This window comes from Rana temporaria, chromosome 11, assembly GCF_905171775.1.
Source record: "Rana temporaria chromosome 11, aRanTem1.1, whole genome shotgun sequence".
Taxonomy (NCBI): domain Eukaryota; kingdom Metazoa; phylum Chordata; class Amphibia; order Anura; family Ranidae; genus Rana; species Rana temporaria.
Window position 1 is genome coordinate 60,368,251 of NC_053499.1, and position 20,222 is coordinate 60,388,472.

The window sequence follows — 20,222 nt, forward strand, 5'->3', positions numbered from 1 at the left end:
ACATTTGGGGGTAGGCATGGGAAGAGCTACCCCACAACTGGTTAAAATATGGGACGGCTATCATTTATGGTTCCGGAGATACGGGCCTGCTTGCACAGCCTGTCAGAAGCTACATTCAGAGCGGCCAATATAAATACAAGCTGACACACTACAGCAGACTGATAGGATCACAGTGCTTATAATAATTATTTGTATATTACTCATGGTAATTAACCCCTTGCCACCCAGGCCAATTCTGACACTTCTCTACTACATGTAAAAATCATCATTTGTTTTTTGCTAGAAAATTACTCTATGGTGGTCTTTGCACTTTTTATGTTGCAGGGTACAGAGCTGCACGATTCTGGCTAAAATGAGAATTGCAATTTTTTTGCTTAGAAGATAGATCACGATTCTCTCACGATTGTTGCGGCGTAACATCATCTTTCACATTAAAACAAACAAAAAAAAAAAAATGGGCTAACTTCACTGTTTTGTTTTTATGGTTTTTATTATTCATTGAAATGGGCAAATACAATGTGACATAAAATATTGCAGCAATAGCCATTGTATTCCCTAGAGTCTCTGCTAAAATATATATAATGTTTGGCGGTTCCAAGTAATTTTCTAGCAAATAATATTGCTTTCTAACTTAAGAAACAAGTGTTGGACTTTAAGTGGTTAAATTTAGTTACAATGTTAGTTAGTTACAATGGCCCAGATTCAAGAAGCACTTGCGCCCGCGCAACCATAGTTGCGCGGCGCAAGTGCTTACTTGCTCCGGTGTAACGAGTGCTCCTGATTCAGGAACCTCGTTACACCGAATGCAGCCTAGGATGTGACAAACATAAGCCTCCTTATGCCTTCACATCCCAGGCTGCATTCTTGCGTTGGCCGCTAGGGGGCGCGGCCTTTGTGATCGGCGTGTAGTATGCAAATTGCATACTACCACCGATTCACAAAAGTTGCGCGGGCCCTGCGTACGCAAGGTACGGAGTTTCCGTACGGCGCCTTTAGCATAAGGCTGCTCCTGCTAATAGCAGGCGCAGCCAATGCTAAAGTATAGCTGCGCCTCCCGCCCGTGAAATTTAAATTTCACGTCGTTTACGTAAGTGAACCGTGAATGGCGCTGGACGCCATTCACGTTCACTTAGAAGCAAATGACGTCCTTGCGACGTCATTTGCCGCAATGCACGTCGGGAAAGTTTCCCGACGGAGCATGCGCTGTTAGCTCGGCGCGGGAGCGCGCCTAATTTAAATGATTCCCGCCCCCGGCGGGATCATTTACATTAGGCGCCCTTATGCAGGGCTAATTAGCATAGCGCCCGCGCAATTTACGGAGCTACTGCTCCGTGAATCGCTGGGCAAATGGAAATATTTGCGTGGGCGCAGAGAAAAATCTTTGCTCTTTGCCCACGCAAATATTGCTCCATTCTACCTGAATCTGGGCCAATGTTTAATTTTGTTTACAAACTTCGCAGACTGCCCAGATTTGTTCTTTACACACAGAAGTGTATCCCTTTGATCTAAGAAGGAAGTGTCAGTTACAATGTTTCCTGTTAAAAACTTGGCAGACTGCCCAGATATTTTCTTTTGACAGCTGAAAGTCTCTCCACTTGTTACATGAAAGAATCAGCAAACTCTGCATTGAAGATCGTCAGGGGGGTTGAATCGAGATCACGATTTTTTTAACGATTAATTGTGCAGCTCTAGCACGGTATTTGCGCAGCAATTTTTCAAACATGTTTTTTTGGAAAAAAAAATTTCATTCATTAAAAAAACAGTTAGTTAGTTAAGTTAGCACAATTTTTTTTGGTATCCTAAGCGATGCTTTACATTTTTTTAGGTTACATGTTTAGAGTTACAGAGGAGGTCTAGTACTAGAATTATTGTTCTCGCTCTAACGATCGTGGTGTATGTAACCTGTGTGTATCTGGCTCTGATACTACCAGTGCCTACCCAGCCACTGACTAGTATCTCTCCCCAGCCTGTCCCCACACACCCTCTCACCTGTGGATGGGGGAATCACTCCTGCAGTGTTATTGTGTTCTGCCAGTGCGTACAATGATCAGTGTTGCTAACTTTAGCTGGCAGCACTGATTGTTTTAAGAAAAAAAAAAACAGGCTGGTTGTACTCAAGTTGATTAATAGATTGACTTGTGTAAAACCAGCTAGCCCATACATAGATTGACTATGGCTGGTCTCTGCATAATTGGCGTAATTTCAATCCATGTATGACCCGCTTAAGCACTACTCAGTCCCTAAATATCCTTCCACTCCTGTACATAGTGCTCACTGTCATACTCTCCACACTCCTCTCCTGTACATAGTGCCCACTGTCATACTCTCCACACTTCTCTCCTATACATAGTACCCACTGTCATACCCTACACACTCCTCTCCTGTACATAGTGCCCACTGTCATACACTCCACACTCCTCTCCTATACATAGCGCCCACTGTCATACCCTTCACACTCCTCTCCTGTACATAGTGCCTGCTGCCATACACTCCTCTCCTGTACATACTGCTCACTGTCATACCCTCCACACTCCTCTCCTATACATAGTGCCCACTGTCATACCCTCCACACTCCTCTCCTATACATAGTGCCCACTGTCATACCCTCCACACTCCTCTCCTATACATAGTGTTCACTGTCATACCCTCCACACTCCTCTCCTATACATAGAGCCCACTATCATACCGTCTACATTCCTCTCCTGTACATACTGCCCACTGTCATACCCTCCACACTCCTCTCCTGTACATACTGCCCCATCATACCTTCCACACTTCTCTCTGGTACGTACTACCCTCTGTCATACCCCCTCACTCTTCCTGTACATACTGCCCATTGTCATACCCTTCACACTCCTCTCCTGTACATAGTGCTTTTTTCCGTACCCTTTGTACTCCTCTCCTGTACATAGTGCCCACTGTTAGACCCTCCACATTCCTCTCCCTCACCTGCACATACTTCCCACTTATATACCGTCCATACTCCTCCCCTATGTCGCTTACCCACAAAAACAGTTCTTTAAAATTATACTGAATATCCTCAATGTTACCAGCTCTAGAATGGACACACTTTTGTTAGTTCAACTAAAGGAAATATCAGTTCTCATATTTGTTCTGCCCCATTATTAGTACTCATTTAATTTTGTGATTACTACTATGATGTATAGAGGAACATCGGGGATCTCAGCTACTCTAAATATAGCACTTATATAAAAAAGTGGCCCTGAAAATATTTTTTAAATGTTGGCAACTGTGCACTTAGGCACTGCCCAAGGGCCACTGTCCACCGGGTCAGTAGGGGGCCCCATGAGAGGCTCCTGGGATCCTGTGATAATAAAGCGGTAGTAAACTTTCCTGACATTACTACTTTTTAGAGGCCCTGGGGTAGGTTATGCCACAACGTACAAGTATGCACAGCATATTAGCACATTAGTGTACACTTCAATTTTCAGACTGAGCCCTCCAGTGCTGCGATGAATCAGGCGGGGCCTGGACACTTCCATCTTCACCCGGTCTTCCTTCTGGGTTCTGTGCCTTTGGTCACTTGCCTTGGCTGGGCTGCGTTCATGTCATTCCCACGCATTTATTTATTATTTATTACACCCCATTCACACCTCCGCGACAAAACGCCCGACGCCGGCCGCTCGTGCCGCTGGAGGGGAGAATTTCCATTGCGGTCTATGAGGTGGTTCACATCTCATAGACGCCGTACACCTGCGGCATGAAAAAAAGTCCCGGACCCTTTTTTTCAGGCGGCATTGGCGTTCTGCCATACAAAGCAATAGGAAGGATTTGTAAAAAAAAAAGTTACACTATTCACGGCAAAATACGCGGCGTACGAGGCGTTACTTGTCGCGGAGGTGTGAATGCAGCCTAAAAGGCCCCACCAAAATCCTCAGCACCAGGCCCATGATGTTCTTAATCTGGCCCTGGGTGGGACCGCTCCAAAAGTCCTGCCAGCAGCATCTTTGGAGCAGTGCGTTTACCGCTCCTTCCCATTGAAAGCAATGGGACACCGCGGCTATACCGCTGGCAATGCGCCTCTATAGAGGCGCATTGCCGGCAGTATTAACCCTTTTTCGGCCGCTAGCGGGGTTAAAACCACACCGCTAGCGGCCGAATACCGATGGTATAGCGCCACTAAAAATATTGGCGTTATACCGCCACCGCACCTCCCACCTAAGGGTCTTGGCAATCTTTTTATAGCCTATGCCATCTTTATGTAGAGAAACAGTTCTTTGCCAAGAGGTGTCATGTTGAACTTCCAGTGACCAGTATGAGAGCGAGAGCGATAACACCAAATTTAACAAATTTGTTGTCCAACAAACAGAAACTACGTGGTCAGCTCTTTAGCGCCACCCTTTGGGCAACTTCTCCTAATGTTGTCTTATGGTTAGCATTGCTTCCGAGCATGCACGTTTGTACTTTGGATTTTTTTCTGAAAAATTTTAAAGCATGCTATTCCACATTTGTTGTCAGAAAATTCTAATGCTAAAGGGGTGGTTCCCCTAAAAATAAAGTTTTGACATTGCATTTGGTATAATAATTACAGTTAGAATCGGCTGGTTATATGTAAATAATACCTCCGTACGTAGCGTTTGTATTATTCGTTCCCACCGCCACTTCCGGATACGATGCTGGCGGTGGGCGTTCCTTATTGATGGACAGGCATCCGACCGATGCATCCATCGCGTCACGAGATGCCGAAAGAAGCCGAGCGTCGTTGCGCATGCGCCGTATAGAGCCGCACCGACGTTCGGCTTCTTTCGGCATCTCGTGACGCGATGGATGCGTCGGTCGGATGCCTGTCCATCAATAAGGAACGCCCACCGCCAGCATCGTACCCGGAAGTGGCGGTGGGAACGAATAATACAAACGCTACGTACGGAGGTATTATTTACATATAACCAGCCGATTCTAACTGTAATTATTATACCAAATGCAATGTCAAAACTTTATTTTTAGGGGAGCCACCGCTTAAGCTGTGTAAATAGGACATGTGTGTCCCTGTGGTAAGAGATAAATAGTGTGAATTGGCCCCTCAGTGTAATGAGCCTTCTGGTGAGCTGCTGTCCCTTGTGGAAAAGTGCACACAATGGGGCAGATTCGCGTACCTCGGCGCATCTTTCCGCCGGGCGCAGCGTATCTAAGATACACTACGCCGCCGTAACTTACTTTATTTTTTTCGAATCCTCAAAGAATTTGCGCCTTAAGTTACGGCGGCGTAGTGTATCTTTGGCGGCGTAAGGGTGCGGAAATCAAATGGATGTGATGGGGGCGTGTTTTATGTAAATACGTTGTGACCCGACATTTTTTTTGAACGGGGGGTATCCCAGTGCGCATGCTCGAAATTAAACCGGAACAAGCCAAATGCTTACGACGGTGACGTCATTCTACGCAAATCCCTATTCGCGAACGACTTACGCAAACGACGTAAAAAAAAATTCAAAAGGCGATGCGGAAACGACGGCCATACTTAACATTGAGTACGTCACATTTTAGCAGGGGTAACTATACGTCGGAAAAAGCCGAACGCAAACGACGTAAAAAAAATGCGCCGGCCGGACATACGTTCGTGGATCGCCGTAACAAGCTAATTTGCATACTCTACGCGGAATTCGACGGAAACGCCACCTAGCGGCCGCCGAAAAATTGCACCTAAGATCCGACGGCGTACTAAGACGTATGCCTGTCGGATCGATCTGAGATGCAGTCGTATCTTTGTTTTGTAGATACAAAACAAAGATACGACGCGCAAAATTTGAAATTACGCGGCGTATCAAGAGATACGCCAGCGTAATTCTTTCGTGGATCTGGCCCTCTGTGTATTTGCCTGCACGGTTTGTCACCCAGGAGCTCCATAGCACTGTGCACATAGAGAACCATTGTATGAAGACCTGGGCTCTTCTATAGGCACCTATCCAGCTCTCTGCACCACAGAAATGACCCAACCTACCTGAGGCACAGCAGCCATCACTCTCTCTCCCTATACAGAGGCCAGGGCCAGTCACACACCCTCTCTCTATACTATCTCCCTGTGTGAGCCGGACTATTAACACTCAGTCACATCTATACACGTTCCACCATCTTCTTCCTCTACTAGTCGTCCGCTCACTGCCTACAGCGGCTGTTCCTCCCGGAGAGGCTCACATCACGTGACTGCTGCAGTACGTCATCTTCCAGAGCACTGTGTACGGCTCTGTTTCTATCCCTCTGATTGGCTGGCTGTGGGGACCCAGGTTGGAGTTGCACAGCGCGCCATGCCATAGAGCGCGGGAAGTTTCATTCCTGAGTGCGGACATTGGCGGGTGTCGTATTGTGTCATGTATGAGCGCAGCTAGAGGATATTGCCTGCTCTATATCGGTCTGGGGTTGGAGGACTTCTAAGGTCAGCGAGTGGAGCTTGTCCAGAGGTGTGTCTCTTCTTGCTGGGTGTATGGGGGGGCTGCATGTATTGTGTGTGTGTATGGGGGGCTGTATGTATTGTGTGTGTATGAGGGGCTGTATGTATTGTGTGTGTATGAGGGGGCTGTATGTATTGTGTGTATGGGGGGCTGTATGTATTGTGTGTATGGGGGGCTGTATGTATTGTGTGTGTGTATGGGGGGCTGTATGTATTGTGTGTATGGGGGGCTGTATGTATTGTGTGTATGGGGGGCTGTATGTATTGTGTGTGTGTATGGGGGGCTGTATGTATTGTGTGTGTGTGTGTGTATGAGGGGCTGTATGTATTGTGTGTATGGGGGGCTGTATGTATTGTGTGTGTGTATGGGGGGCTGTATGTATTGTGTGTGTGTGTGTGTGTGGGGGGGGGCCTGGCTGTACTACAAGTATTATAGAGGAGTGGGAATTGTACACCGAGCAGCCACAACTTTATGACCACTGACAGGTTAAAGTGGAACTTTAGTCAGAAAATTAAAGTGGCGCTCCGCCCAAAAGTGGAAGCTCCACTTGTTTGCCCCCTTGTTTGGCCGATTAAATATTCATATTTTTGGTTAAAAAAATCGGCGTAGGCGTCTATTTTGCACAGAACTTATTGTGTCTACAAACTATGGCATAGATTTAGGGACACTTTTTTTTTTTACTGGTAATGGCTTTTTACTTTTTTTTTTTTTGTGGGACTGCAACATTGCGGCGGACAAATCTGACCCCAAATTACACTTCTTGGGGACCAGTGACATTACTTTGATCAGTGCTATAAAAATGCACAGATCAATGTAAAAATGGCACTGGCAGGGAAGCGGTTAACTTTGTTCCCTCAGCGTGTGCTAGCTGTGGGGGGGGGTGCTGACAGGGACATGAAAGAGATCACTGTTCCTGATGACTGGGAACAGTAGATCTCTGTCAGAATGGGGATCCGCCTTGTTTACAAAGGCAGCTCCTCATTCTGCCTCTGTATTAGGCGATCGTGGGTCACCGGCGGACAACAAGTCCGCTCGACCCACGGACATGCTACAGCAGTGGGATTTGGGTAGTCACTGGGACTTGGGTGATCACAGATCCGAGTAAGGGGCCGATCCCAGCCCCTTACCACGTGATCAACTGTCAGCCAATGACAGCTGGTCACGTGATGTAAACAAAGCTCGGTAATCGTTTTTTTTTTTTTTTTCTTTTCTCACGCTGACAGCATGAGCAGAAAAAAAAGCCGATCACCGGCTTATGTGCAAGTGACTGGTCCCGAAGAGGGAGGCGGCTCATCTGTGTAATCCGTACCCCCTTCCAGTGCCCACGAGTGCCACCTATCAATGCCCACAATTGGTGCTGCCCATCACTGCCAGTTATCAGTGCCCATCACTGCCAGCTATCAGTGCCACCTATCAATGCAACCTATTAGTGCCACTTCTTGGTGCCACCAATCAATGCCCTTCAGTGCTGCCTTATCGGTGCCCATCAGTGCAGCCTCATCAGCGTACATCAATGAAGGAGAAAAATTACTTGTTTTGAAAATTTTATAACAAAATTTATAAAAAATAATAATAATATAAAAAAAAACTTTTCATTTATTTTTTAACAAAAAATAAAAGCCTCAGGTGATCAAATACCACCAAAAGAAAGCTCTATCTGTGGGAATAAAATGATAACAATTTCATTTGGGTACAGTGTAGTATGACCGCGCAATTGTCATTCAAAGTGTGACAGCGCTGAAAATTGGTCTGGGCAGGAGCTCCCAGCAGAGGTCTTTGCAGCAGACCTGTGCCCTCCACCTGTGGCTAAACACTGGACCCTATACATCAGGGCTAAGCACCCAGTGTGCATGGGGCCCTAGAAGTATTTAACCCTTATACCCCTTTCACATTGGGGCATTTTTCAGGCACTTTGGCGTTAAAAAAAGCGCCTAAAGGAAGCCTCATCTGCAATCCCAGTGTGAAAGCCTGAGTGCTTTCAGTGCCCTTTCACACTGCCAGCGCCCAAAAAACGCTGGTAAAGCTCCGCTAAGACCCCTTTCACGCTGGGGCGTTTTTCAGGCGCTTTGGCGTTAAAGCGCCTCAATGGGAAGGGGCGCTTTAGGAGAGGTGTATTCAACGCTCCTAAACCGCTGCAAAGATGCTGCTTGCAGGACTTTTTGATGCCCTGCCAGTGCAGCGCCTCAGTGTGAAAGCACTTGGGCTTTCACGTTGGGATTGCAGATGAGGCTTCTTTCAGGCACTTTACAGACGCTTTTTTTAAAGCTGATGCGCCTGAAAAATGCCCCGGTGTGAAAGGGGTCTTAGGGCTCATTCACACTAGTGGACTCCACTAAGTGGGGTATCTCTCTAAGCAGATGGATGACAGGTCCAAGTCTGCTCCACCTGTGCAGAGTGGACACAGACAAACCCCTTTCCTCTATGGGTGGTTGGGTGTAAACCAATTGCCTGTCCACTTACATCCTACTGTCATCCGACCTGCCAGATGGATAGGGCATGGTTCCCCCATTCGTCTGTTTTTAGCAGATTGGATCGGACACATATCTGTTTACATCCGCCACTTTATAGAGGGTCTGATCTGTGCCCCTCGTGTGAAAGGGCCCTTAGCGGGTAACTTAGCGGCAAAACTCAAATTACTCTTACAGGGGTTGCCGAATACTCGTAACCTAAGGTCCCCTTTCACACAAGTGTCAACAGTTCAGTCACCTTTTGTGCTAAGAAAAACGACTTGGTTTAGGTTACATCAGTTTGCATGTCAGTCTTTCCAGTTTAACTAAAGGCAAACTTCTTTTATAGTTTTGGATAGTGTAGGGATTAGAACACCCGTCACCTGGGGACTCCCTGGGATTCTCTAACTTGGAGACATCTGAGAAGAGCAGTGAGCCAATCACACAAGGTGATTGTACAGAATGTCTCCAGGTTGTCATAATGCTTCAAATGTGTTGATAGTTTTAGAATTTTATAGCGGCTGCAGATTTTGATGGAAAAGTAATTTTTAATATTAACCCTTTCATGACTAAGCCTATTTCTGACATTTGGTGTTTACAAGTTAAAATCCATATTTTTTTGCTAAAAAATTACTTGGAACCCCTAAACATTATATATTTTTTTGCACACAATCTAGTGAATAAAATGGCGATTGTTGCAATATTTTATGTCACAAGGTATTTGTGCAGCAGTGTTTTAAATGCAACTTTTTTGGAAAATTGTCTCTCAATGTCTTTTCCTATCTCTCACTGATTCTCACTATCTGTCACTGTCTAACTATCTCTGTCTCACTCTCTCACTATGTCTCGCTGTTTCACTATGTCTCACTGTTTCTCTGTCTCTCACTGTTTCACTGTCTCTCACTGTTTCACTGTCTCTCACTGTTTCACTGTCTCTCACTGTCTCTCACTGTTTCTCTGTCTCTCACTGTCTCTCACTGTCTCTCACTGTTTCTCTGTCTCTCACTGTTTCTCTGTCTCTCACTGTTTCTCTGTCTCTCACTGTTTCTCTGTCTCTCACTGTTTCACTGTCTCTCACTGTTTCACTGTCTCTCACTGTTTCACTGTCTCTCACTGTTTCACTGTCTCTCACTGTTTCACTGTCTCTCACTGTTTCACTGTCTCTCACTGTTTCACTGTCTCTCACTGTTTCACTGTCTCTCACTGTTTCACTGTCTCTCACTGTTTCACTGTCTCTCACTGTTTCACTGTCTCTCACTGTTTCACTGTCTCTCACTGTTTCTCTGTCTCTCACTGTTTCACTGTCTCTCACTGTTTCACTGTCTCTCACTGTTTCACTGTCTCTCACTGTTTCACTGTCTCTCACTGTTTCTCTGTCTCTCGCTGTTTCACTGTGTCTCACTGTTTCACTGTCTCTCACTGTTTCACTGTCTCTCGCTGTTTCTCTGTCTCTCGCTGTTTCACTATGTCTCACTGTTTCTCTGTCTCTCGCTGTTTCTCTGTCTCTCACTGTTTCTCTGTCTCTCACTGTTTCACTGTCTCTCACTGTTTCACTGTCTCTCACTGTTTCACTGTCTCTCACTGTTTCTCTGTCTCTCACTGTTTCTCTGTCTCTCACTGTTTCTCTGTCTCTCACTGTTTCACTGTCTCTCACTGTTTCTCTGTCTCTCACTGTTTCTCTGTCTCTCACTGTTTCACTGTCTCTCACTGTTTCTCTGTCTCTCACTGTTTCTCTGTCTCTCACTGTTTCTCTGTCTCTCACTGTTTCTCTGTCTCTCACTGTCTCTCACTGTTTCACTGTCTCTCACTGTTTCTCTGTCTCTCACTGTCTCTCACTGTTTCACTGTCTCTCACTGTTTCACTGTCTCTCACTGTTTCACTGTCTCTCACTGTTTCACTGTCTCTCACTGTTTCACTGTCTCTCACTGTTTCACTGTCTCTCACTGTTTCACTGTCTCTCACTGTTTCACTGTCTCTCACTGTTTCACTGTCTCTCACTGTTTCACTGTCTCTCACTGTTTGACTGTCTCTCACTGTTTGACTGTCTCTCACTGTTTGACTGTCTCTCACTGTTTGACTGTCTCTCACTGTTTGACTGTCTCTCACTGTTTGACTGTCTCTCACTGTTTCACTGTCTCTCACTGTTTCACTGTCTCTCACTGTTTGACTGTCTCTCACTGTTTGACTGTCTCTCACTGTTTGACTGTCTCTCACTGTTTGACTGTCTCTCACTGTTTGACTGTCTCTCACTGTTTGACTGTCTCTCACTGTTTCACTGTCTCTCACTGTTTCACTGTCTCTCACTGTTTCACTGTCTCTCACTGTTTCACTGTCTCTCACTGTTTCACTGTCTCTCACTGTTTCTCTGTCTCTCACTGTTTCTCTGTCTCTCACTGTTTCTCTGTCTCTCACTGTTTCTCTGTCTCTCACTGTTTCTCTGTCTCTCACTGTTTCTCTGTCTCTCACTGTTTCTCTGTCTCTCACTGTTTCTCTGTCTCTCACTGTTTCTCTGTCTCTCACTGTTTCTCTGTCTCTCACTGTTTCACTGTCTCTCACTGTTTCACTGTCTCTCACTGTCTCTCACTGTCTCTCACTGTCTCTCACTGTCTCTCACTGTCTCTCACTGTTTGACTGTCTCTCACTGTTTGACTGTCTCTCACTGTTTGACTGTCTCTCACTGTTTGACTGTCTCTCACTGTTTGACTGTCTCTCACTGTTTGACTGTCTCTCACTGTTTGACTGTCTCTCACTGTTTGACTGTCTCTCACTGTTTGACTGTCTCTCACTGTTTGACTGTCTCTCACTGTTTGACTGTCTCTCTCTGTTTGACTGTCTCTCTCTGTTTGACTGTCTCTCTCTGTTTGACTGTCTCTCTCTGTTTGACTGTCTCTCTCTGTTTGACTGTCTCTCTCTGTTTGACTGTCTCTCTCTGTTTGACTGTCTCTCTCTGTTTCACAAATCTCCATAGACAATTTTTAAATGTTTTTTTTTTTTTTTCGGTTACCAGATTCCAGAGGCGCTCTATGGCTAGAATTATTGCTCTCGCTCTGACGATCGCTGCAATGCCTCATGTGTAATTTGAACACCGTTTACATATGCAGGCGCAACTTCCGTATGCGTTTTCTTTGCTGCGCGAGCTCACGGGGACAGGGGCGCTTTAAACAATTTTTTTTTCTTATTTATTTTATTTATTTTTATAATATAAAATTGTATTTCTAAAAAAAAAAAATTTTTTTTTTTTTTATTGCTGTCACAAGGAATGTAAACATACCTTGTGCCAGTAAAAAAGTGGTGACAGGTACTCTTTATGGAGGGATCGGGGCCTCCTTTGCACTTTAAAGTATTCAGATTGCCGAAAACGGCATTTCTGAATACTGTGTATTTTTTTTAAAATCCGGCGCCATTGTCAGGCGAGTAACCCATAAGTGACATCATGACGTCGCTTCCATGTTTACATTGAAGAGACTGAATCAAAGCCGTTCTGCTTCGATTCAGTCTCTCTAGGCCAGTGTTTCTCAACTCCAGTCCTCGGGGCGCACCAACAGGTCTTGTTTTCAGGCTTTCCATTATTGTGCACAGGTGATTTTATCAGTTTCACTGCCTTAGTAATTACCACAGCAGTTTGATCTGAGGGAAATCCTGAAAACATGACCTGTTGGTGCGCCCCGAGGACTGGAGTTGAGAAACACTGCTCTAGGCGACGGAGGTGGTGCATCGTGGATCGGGTCTCCAGGTGGGACGGGAGGCCCGGTAAGAGCGCCGGAAGCGGCGATGTCCCCTCCTGCTCCTCCGGGCTAACAACCGATGCGGCTGTTATCACTAGAAAGCCGATCGCCTGCTCTAATAAAATGATACCGGGATGATGCCTGCAGCTGCGGGTATCATCCTGGTATAACCCCCGAAAGCCGAGGACGTGTGTGTGTGTGTATATGTATGTATGTATATATATATATATATATATATATATATATATATATAATTGCACTTACGAATCAAGATGGACAAAGACTTGCACGTGGAAGAAGCTGGGGAGAAGATGCCGGCGAGGGCGCTTACAGGCATTGGACCGTTGAAACAAAGTTAGGTATTGGGGAGTTTAGTTTAAAGCTGATGAAGCTGATATCTGTTTTAATTTTGATATGTAAGGTTTCTGTGACTGTTTGCGGTCTGCTGTTTGACAGCTCTAAATGGCCACTGACAGCTGCACTTCTTTTCTTTGGGATTTAGGCTTCATCTTGGACACAAGGACTAACATCTCACCTAGGTCCGTAGTGTGACATCATGTCTGTGTCTGTGAAGAGTATACAAGATGAGCTGATGGTCTTCGGACTTGATTTTGAGGATGAAGTCCCAGATAAATGTAAGAATCTGTGTCAAAGTTATGAAGCTACAATAAGTACCGTATATGAAATATTCAATCAGGTCTGTAATTCTGCTTTTCACTGTTCCAACAAATAGTCTCACAGCTGTGTGTTTCTCTGAAACCTCTCTCCACCAGTACACCACAGTCAGTTACCAACAGCACATAATGCATACTTATATCAGGGCTCAAAATTTCAAGTCCTGAGCTACTAGCCAGGCCTCAAGGGTTAGTCGCCCCTAAACACGCCCTCATAAATTATGTCATGAAATTACACTTAAATGTTTTATGCAGAATTAAGTTATAAAAATAAATATTGCCAACTTTATCAGTGCAGCCTCACCTGTGCCCAACAATGCAGCCTACCTGTGTCCATCAATGGCGCTTCACCTGTGCCCATCACTGCAGCCTGCCTGTGCCCATCAATGTGCAGGGGAAGAGGATTGCTGGCCGGATCATTAGAGCACTGAGGAACATCGCTGTAACCGCTTTCATTTCAATTGCTGTGTGTTCCCACCGCTTGCCATCACATACAGCCCCGCCTCCTGGCCCAGGGACTTTGATACGCGACACACATCCCGGGATTGGATGGGTGATCTGTCTATCAAAGTCCCCGGGCCAGGAGGCACTCTGGTGACTTGTCCGGTTCTCTCCTCTCTTCCTCTGGGCGATCGCTGGGAAAAGATCTCCCATGCAACCCCGCCTACCATGGGTTGCAGGAAACAAAATATGCACGATTCCTCCATCAACACAGACAGTGCTGACAGGGAAATTGACAAATGTCTGCTCCCGGCAGATGGTTGTGGATCTATCGATCAACTTGGTACATTCAGCCTGCCCATTAAGGGTTCAACTCTCCTGCTGAACCGGCCAAGATTTGAACTCTATGGCCTGCCTAACTCTTAAATTCTTCCTTTTAATCTTCCATTGTTCTAATTGATGCAATCCTTTTGTATTAAAGTAGATTTTTTTTTTCCTGTCACAATGTAGAGTATAAGATTTCCTAGCATCTGTGCCCAGTCTTGCCCCAAAGAGTTAATCCAGCTCTGAGCAATCCTCTTTTCTTTTTTCAGTGAGATAAATGGACAAACGGGAGAAAACTTTTGTCCATTCTTCCCCCCTTCCTGTGAGCGACAGGTTACTTTCTGATCTCATGCACTAGCTTGAGACAGGCATTATTTTTTAATTCCCACCCCCACTCCTTTTATGAAGTCATGTGGTTACTTTTCTGGATTTTGACTGGATATTCGTGATCATAGCAGAATTTAGTGTAAGGAATACACAGGAGAAAATGCATGTTGGTGGGGAGGCTACTGACATCACGACTTGCCCTTAGAGGAGGCAGAAGCCAGAAATGCCAGTGTGGGACCCTAGAAGAGGAGGAACCGGACTGCTCTATGTAAGACCATTGCACAGAGCAGGTATGTATGACATTTAAAAAAAAAAAAACAAGGCTTTAATATCGCTTTAAGGGGAGTATAATTTTTGATAATTTGTAATGAATAAAATTGTGCAATGTATGTCTCGGATAAAATGGCTATTACAGAAACAGACTTTTAACTGTTCTTTTTGTTTATGTAGTGGTAGAACTGTGCTCTGTTCATCGACTCGATGGGGAGAATATTGTCAACGAATGGATGGCCTTCAGTGCGACGCGGCACTTGGAGCATCTTACAGTCAGCAATCTAAATCTATTAGAGCACGAGGTGAGCTATGATGCTGTGATGAGGGGTGTGTCTGTTTAACTCTCAAGTGTTTTCTCTCTGTCTTTATAGCGAGTGGTGGGGCAACTTAATTTAAAGTGGAACTGCTGCATATGTTCTCTATATGAGGTGTGACAATTACATTCCCAGAATGAGTTGCACAGCCATTCACACTAAAGCTTATTCGGACATGTTCTAACTTGCATTTGCCTGGGTCGCAGACCAGCTGACTTTTACGGAGTAGTAGATGAAATAAGAAATAACGTGTGTGTTGCACTGTTGGAGGAAAACTTGTAACCGCAATCTGGAACTGCAGATTAACTTCACATTTTCAATGAAAATTGGCAAAAGTGCATGTGAAACTTTAGCTCTATTACAACAGGCTTGTGGTGTACATTAGAGTTGCACCATAACTATTTTTCTCTTATCACCTTCCAGGACGGCACACGAGAGATGATGGCTCCTCCCCACAGGAAACACAATCACTTAACAATTTAAAAGTCCCCACCCTTCCCCTTGATCCCCAGTATTGATTGTGTTTCTCCCGAACACATCGTCACGTTTGTTTTGTTTGAATACCTAGAGACCGGGGAGGGTCGAAGGTACCCCTGTTGAGACAGGTCTTAGGGAGGCCGGGGAGGGCTGAACTAACCTGTAGGCCTTCGGGTCTAACTCACAGGTCGCCCCAGGCGTGCACCAGCGCTCTGAGCTGCGGGGAGGCTTGCCATCGCTAGGGTGCAGAAGAAACGCCGCCATTTGAAGAGCTCTCTCTCTTCCCGGGTACTGCTTCCTACTTTTGGAAACATGGCGCTCCAAGCCTCTCTGAGTGAAGGTGGGCTTTTGCCTCACAGCGCAACCCGGAAGGAACGCCTAGAGAGCAGCATGGGCGGCGGAAGGGTCGGCTTGCGGATAGCCCCTGCAAGAGGTACCAACAGCCATGGACCCAGCCAAACCTCCTCATGGAACAGGAGGAGATGAAGGCATATGTGACTGCAAGCAGATCCAGGTCGGGGTGCAGTGAGTACAAATCCCCCTTGGAAAAGGAGGGGGAAGGGGAGTGAGAGCTCCTGGATTTCAGGAGTCTGGGATCCTGGAGCCAGCCAGACAGGACTGGTTTTCTCACCTTACCCTTTCCCCTCCCCAGTACAAACCTGCAGTCCTGGGGGAGGACAAAGTAATATTATGCATATGTGTATATCTCTTGTCTGGCAGAACCCCCCCAGCGGATCCCAGGAGATCCCAAATAAATGGTCTCCTGCCGCTACAGGGTATAGCTCCTCTAAAAAATAAATATGTGGGTCATAAGATAAACTCCCACTCAAAGTCCAAAGTCCTCTCATCTATACAGATGGAAAGACCGGCAACGGTTAAAACCTCCCACGAAACCGCCAGGCAGTCCGTAACCTAAGGTCTGACATAAGAGGAGCTTATCCCTAGAGAAAACATATCCTCCCAGGAAGGCCTCATCTGAATAGTATCTAGTGCCCTTCCCCCGCTTCCATTCATTCCCTTTAGTCCGGGTAGAGGAAGCAAAGGACAGGGAGGATATGAAAAGCAAAGCTGAACAGGACGTCCCTTCACCCTAGAGGGTCTGGATGGACTCCTGCGGGCAATACAGGCCTCTGAGGAGATTATAGGAATCCCTGAAGGATTAGGGCCAGCTGCCATGAATCTAACAGAATGGTGTTGTTAGAGGTTTTTTTTTTTTACCCCCCAAAAAAAAATAAAAAAAAAAAAAAAAAAAAATAAAAACTTACCTCCTAAACTTTTAGGATAGGCCCGACAAGGGGGGCAGCTTAGTGTATATATTACCCCTGTGGGGGTTGCTTATTGTCTGCAACATCTTCCCAGATTCCAACCTATTACTTCCTCCTTACACTGCTGTTATATTTATCAGTATGTAAGGGTTAATCTGAACCTCTGGTAGGCTCAGGCAACAAACCAGTTAAGCAGCCATACAGGTGTCTGATTGCCTCCAGCCTAAAAGTTATGGTCACCTCTTCACGAGAGACCTAATTGATTTCTGAGTCTGTGCTCGTTAAGACCGTAGAGACTAGGACTCGCTCCCACCTGTGTGTGGACCAGCTACACCTACTCAGACCTATGCTATAGTAGGTTAGCAGCTACCACTACTGTGGTATAATCAAACACCTCAGATTTCCATTATTTGGAACTACCATATTCCTCCACTGGGAGGAAGGATCAGTATCTGAGATTCAGGTTATGCCTAGGATAGGTTGTTGGCTGTCCGCACATCAGAAATACACAACATGGGGGAGTCTTTTATCTTGTGTCATTCTGATATATATATATATATAAATATCCTATGACTCACCAAAAACTGATTAGGTAACGGTACGCTGTTCCTAGTCAAACGCTTAAACACTGAATGGTGGGTGATGCCTCTATTATATATCGGCACACTATCGGTATTCAGAAACGCACCACATTGAATTACTGTGGGTGAAATTTCTGTCGGATACATGACTGTATACTATTGCTCATCCGAAAAGTATGACATTGATTTGTCGGTGACACCTCTATTCTATAACCGCACACACTATTGTTATTCAGAAACGCACCACATTGAATTACTGTAGGTGAAATTTCTGTCGGATACAGGACTGTATACTATTGCTCATCAGAAAAGTATGACATTGAGTTGTCGGTGACACATCTATTGTATAACCGCAATCTATTATATAACCGCACACTATTGTTGTTCAGAAACGCACCACATTGAATTACTGTGGGTGAAATTTCTGTCGGATACAGGACTGTATACTATTGCTCATCAGAAAAGTATGACATTGATTTGTCGGTGACACCTCTGTTATATTGTTATTTAGAGACATACCATATTGATTTACTATTGGTAAATATTTCTGGAGGTTACATGTCTGTACACTATTGCTTATCAGAAAACGCATGACGTTGAGTTACTGATAGCGACTTTTCTGCTGATTATATGACTGTACAATTTTTGCTAAACAGAAACGCATAACATTGTATTATTGGTTATGATATTTATGTATTCAGATATGCACTGCTTCAAGGTTTCCTTTTGCTAGTGGCATCTCTGTTGATTAGATAACCCGACAAGGTTGCATTTAGTAACACACTGAGTTGTCGGCAACATTCTGTTGGTCATATAACTGTCCAAGTTTTTTCTAATAAAAATCATGCACAACTTTGTATTGTGGGTTCAATGACGGTTTAACATTACTATCCAGAAACGCACAGCATTGGTTTTTTGCTAGTAGCGTTTTTTTCTATCGGGTATATGACTGTGTAGTGTTGGTAATCAGGAATATACAATGTTACTGTCTGTAACATCTGTTGTCCTATACCCTGTTGTTTACCTGTAATGCGTTAAATACCACTCTCTGCTAGTTATGACTGCAGTTAGTATAGCAACAGTCATACACGGTTGAGGCCGCATATGTCCTTTTTTGTTGTCTGCATGCGGCTGCAATTCATGATCATCAGAAATATACTTTAGGTGCTAGTGTTACTTTCTGTTGATTTAGAGGACCGTACTGCGGTCAGTCTCAGGAATAGACAACACTAAATTTTTTCTTGTCATCCCGTCTTGACTCTATTACCTGGGATCGCTGCAAATAGAAAAAACACAGCAGTAGAAGGTGTCTGTACCCTCTGCTTTTAATTACTCAGAAAAACACCATATTGGCTAGTGGCCTCTCTGTTGGATGCAGGACCTATAACCTATTAAGCATCAAACTCACACTTGGAGCTTCTGTCCTTTCTCTGGGCTGAGGTTATATGGTATCTTATTGCATATTAGAATTACACAACATCTCTTAGGTTGGTTGTGTCTTCTCTATCCTACAGGCGTCTGTATATCAGAAAACACAGCAGTGAAGGCTGGGGGTGTCTTCCTATTTTGTGTTCCATGTTAAGTCTGAGCTTGCTACCCTTCGGAAATACAAGATTTATGACCTGTATATCAAAGATGTTTTGGTCACTTTATTTCAGACCTCATTTTCCAGGTACATGGAAGGAACAAGATTTCTGATTACAGGCCTTTACTTCTAGGCATGCCAGAATTCCCTGGACCTTGGACCCAGTAGGGTTTTAGGACACTGGAAGGAGGTCATAAAATCACCTATCAGGTTTTTGCCCTAGTAGAAAAAGGGTAACGCTTTTAGGAGCTGTTTGCTTAAAAATTCAGCATCAGAATCTTCTGACTGTTTCTCCCGATCCGATAGGTTTATGGCTCGGTATATGTTCTTCATGTCACCCCCTTGGACGAACTGGATGTGAATAACCAATATTCGTCTTTTACTCCTACTATAGCATTTGTCCCTTATGGTAGGGATCTGTTTAACTTAACACTCCATTGGTGCTTGGAGTGAATCATGACCTCAAACACTGGATATTTACAGAATACTGTATTCTGTTGGCGTGTGGCACTCATGTGTTTACCCTGAGAATATAGGGTAAAAGGTGTCTGCGTGTTATACGCAGGGGGCGGTGAAAAGTTTTTTTCTTTTTTTCTTTCCCCGACACTTTTGTTTCTTTTCTGTTATATACCAATTAATGCAGTGGTTACTCGCAATTTAGTAACAGGCTCTTTTTCTGCGCAGTTTAATATATTGACTCACAGAGTTATAAGGAGCCTGGGGTATATAGAACAATTTCACAGCCGACATGTCGGCATTCAGATGGGAAGAAACCCAGAAGTGGGGAATGACCAGGATGAGACCTACTTGCCAAACGCCTTGCAGTACAGCCGTTTTTGACCGGTCTAGCAGTGTGCGTTGGAGACAGAATTTTGTCCACGCGTATTGGCGGGCGCATGGATGAGCCACGCCAAGGCATCCTGTGGTCCTGACACTGACCAATAAGTGTCCACTATGAAGTCACATGCATTCCAATGAATGGAGGTGGACAGGTGGACTGAAGGGAGTGCAGGAGCACACCAAACGCCTCGTTTAGTCACATACCTGTCCAGCCATTTGAATCAAGGGAATAAACTTCCCTTAAACCTAGTATCCTTGAGCGGGGTTAATTCTTGTTTCACCATGACTATGGCAAACAAAAAGGGGACCCACAAGGATTGTCCATCAGGAGACCTTTTTTCTTTCTAAACCATTCTCCTGAACAGACTAGTGGCTTAAAACCAGATGTTTTGTCTTGGTTGATCAAAGTAGGTCCTTGTTTCACAGGACAAATGTCTAGATGGTCCTACGCAGCAGTGGCAGACATTATCGACCACGATGTCTAGAATATTGGCACAGCCAACCTTTCTATCCTAAAAAATACTCAGGCTCTCAGAATGTTTTTT

The 20,222-nt window shown here is 44.9% G+C and overlaps 1 protein-coding gene across 2 annotated transcripts in view; it reads left to right on the forward strand.

Moving 5' to 3' along the window:
* Positions 1 to 6,187: 6,187 nt before the first annotated feature.
* POLA2 (DNA polymerase alpha 2, accessory subunit) overlaps positions 6,188 to 20,222 on the forward strand; it is a 134,065-nt gene continuing 120,030 nt past the window's right edge. The window contains exons 1-3 of one of the 2 annotated variants that reach the window (XM_040328640.1): positions 6,188 to 6,388; positions 13,079 to 13,211; positions 14,793 to 14,917. In XM_040328640.1, coding sequence (XP_040184574.1) covers positions 13,133 to 13,211; positions 14,793 to 14,917 — 204 coding nt within the window. In that variant the 5' untranslated portion in view covers positions 6,188 to 6,388; positions 13,079 to 13,132. Of the gene's footprint in view, positions 6,414 to 13,078; positions 13,212 to 14,792; positions 14,918 to 20,222 lie in introns of both variants that reach the window. The other variant, XM_040328639.1, reaches the window with a different exon arrangement.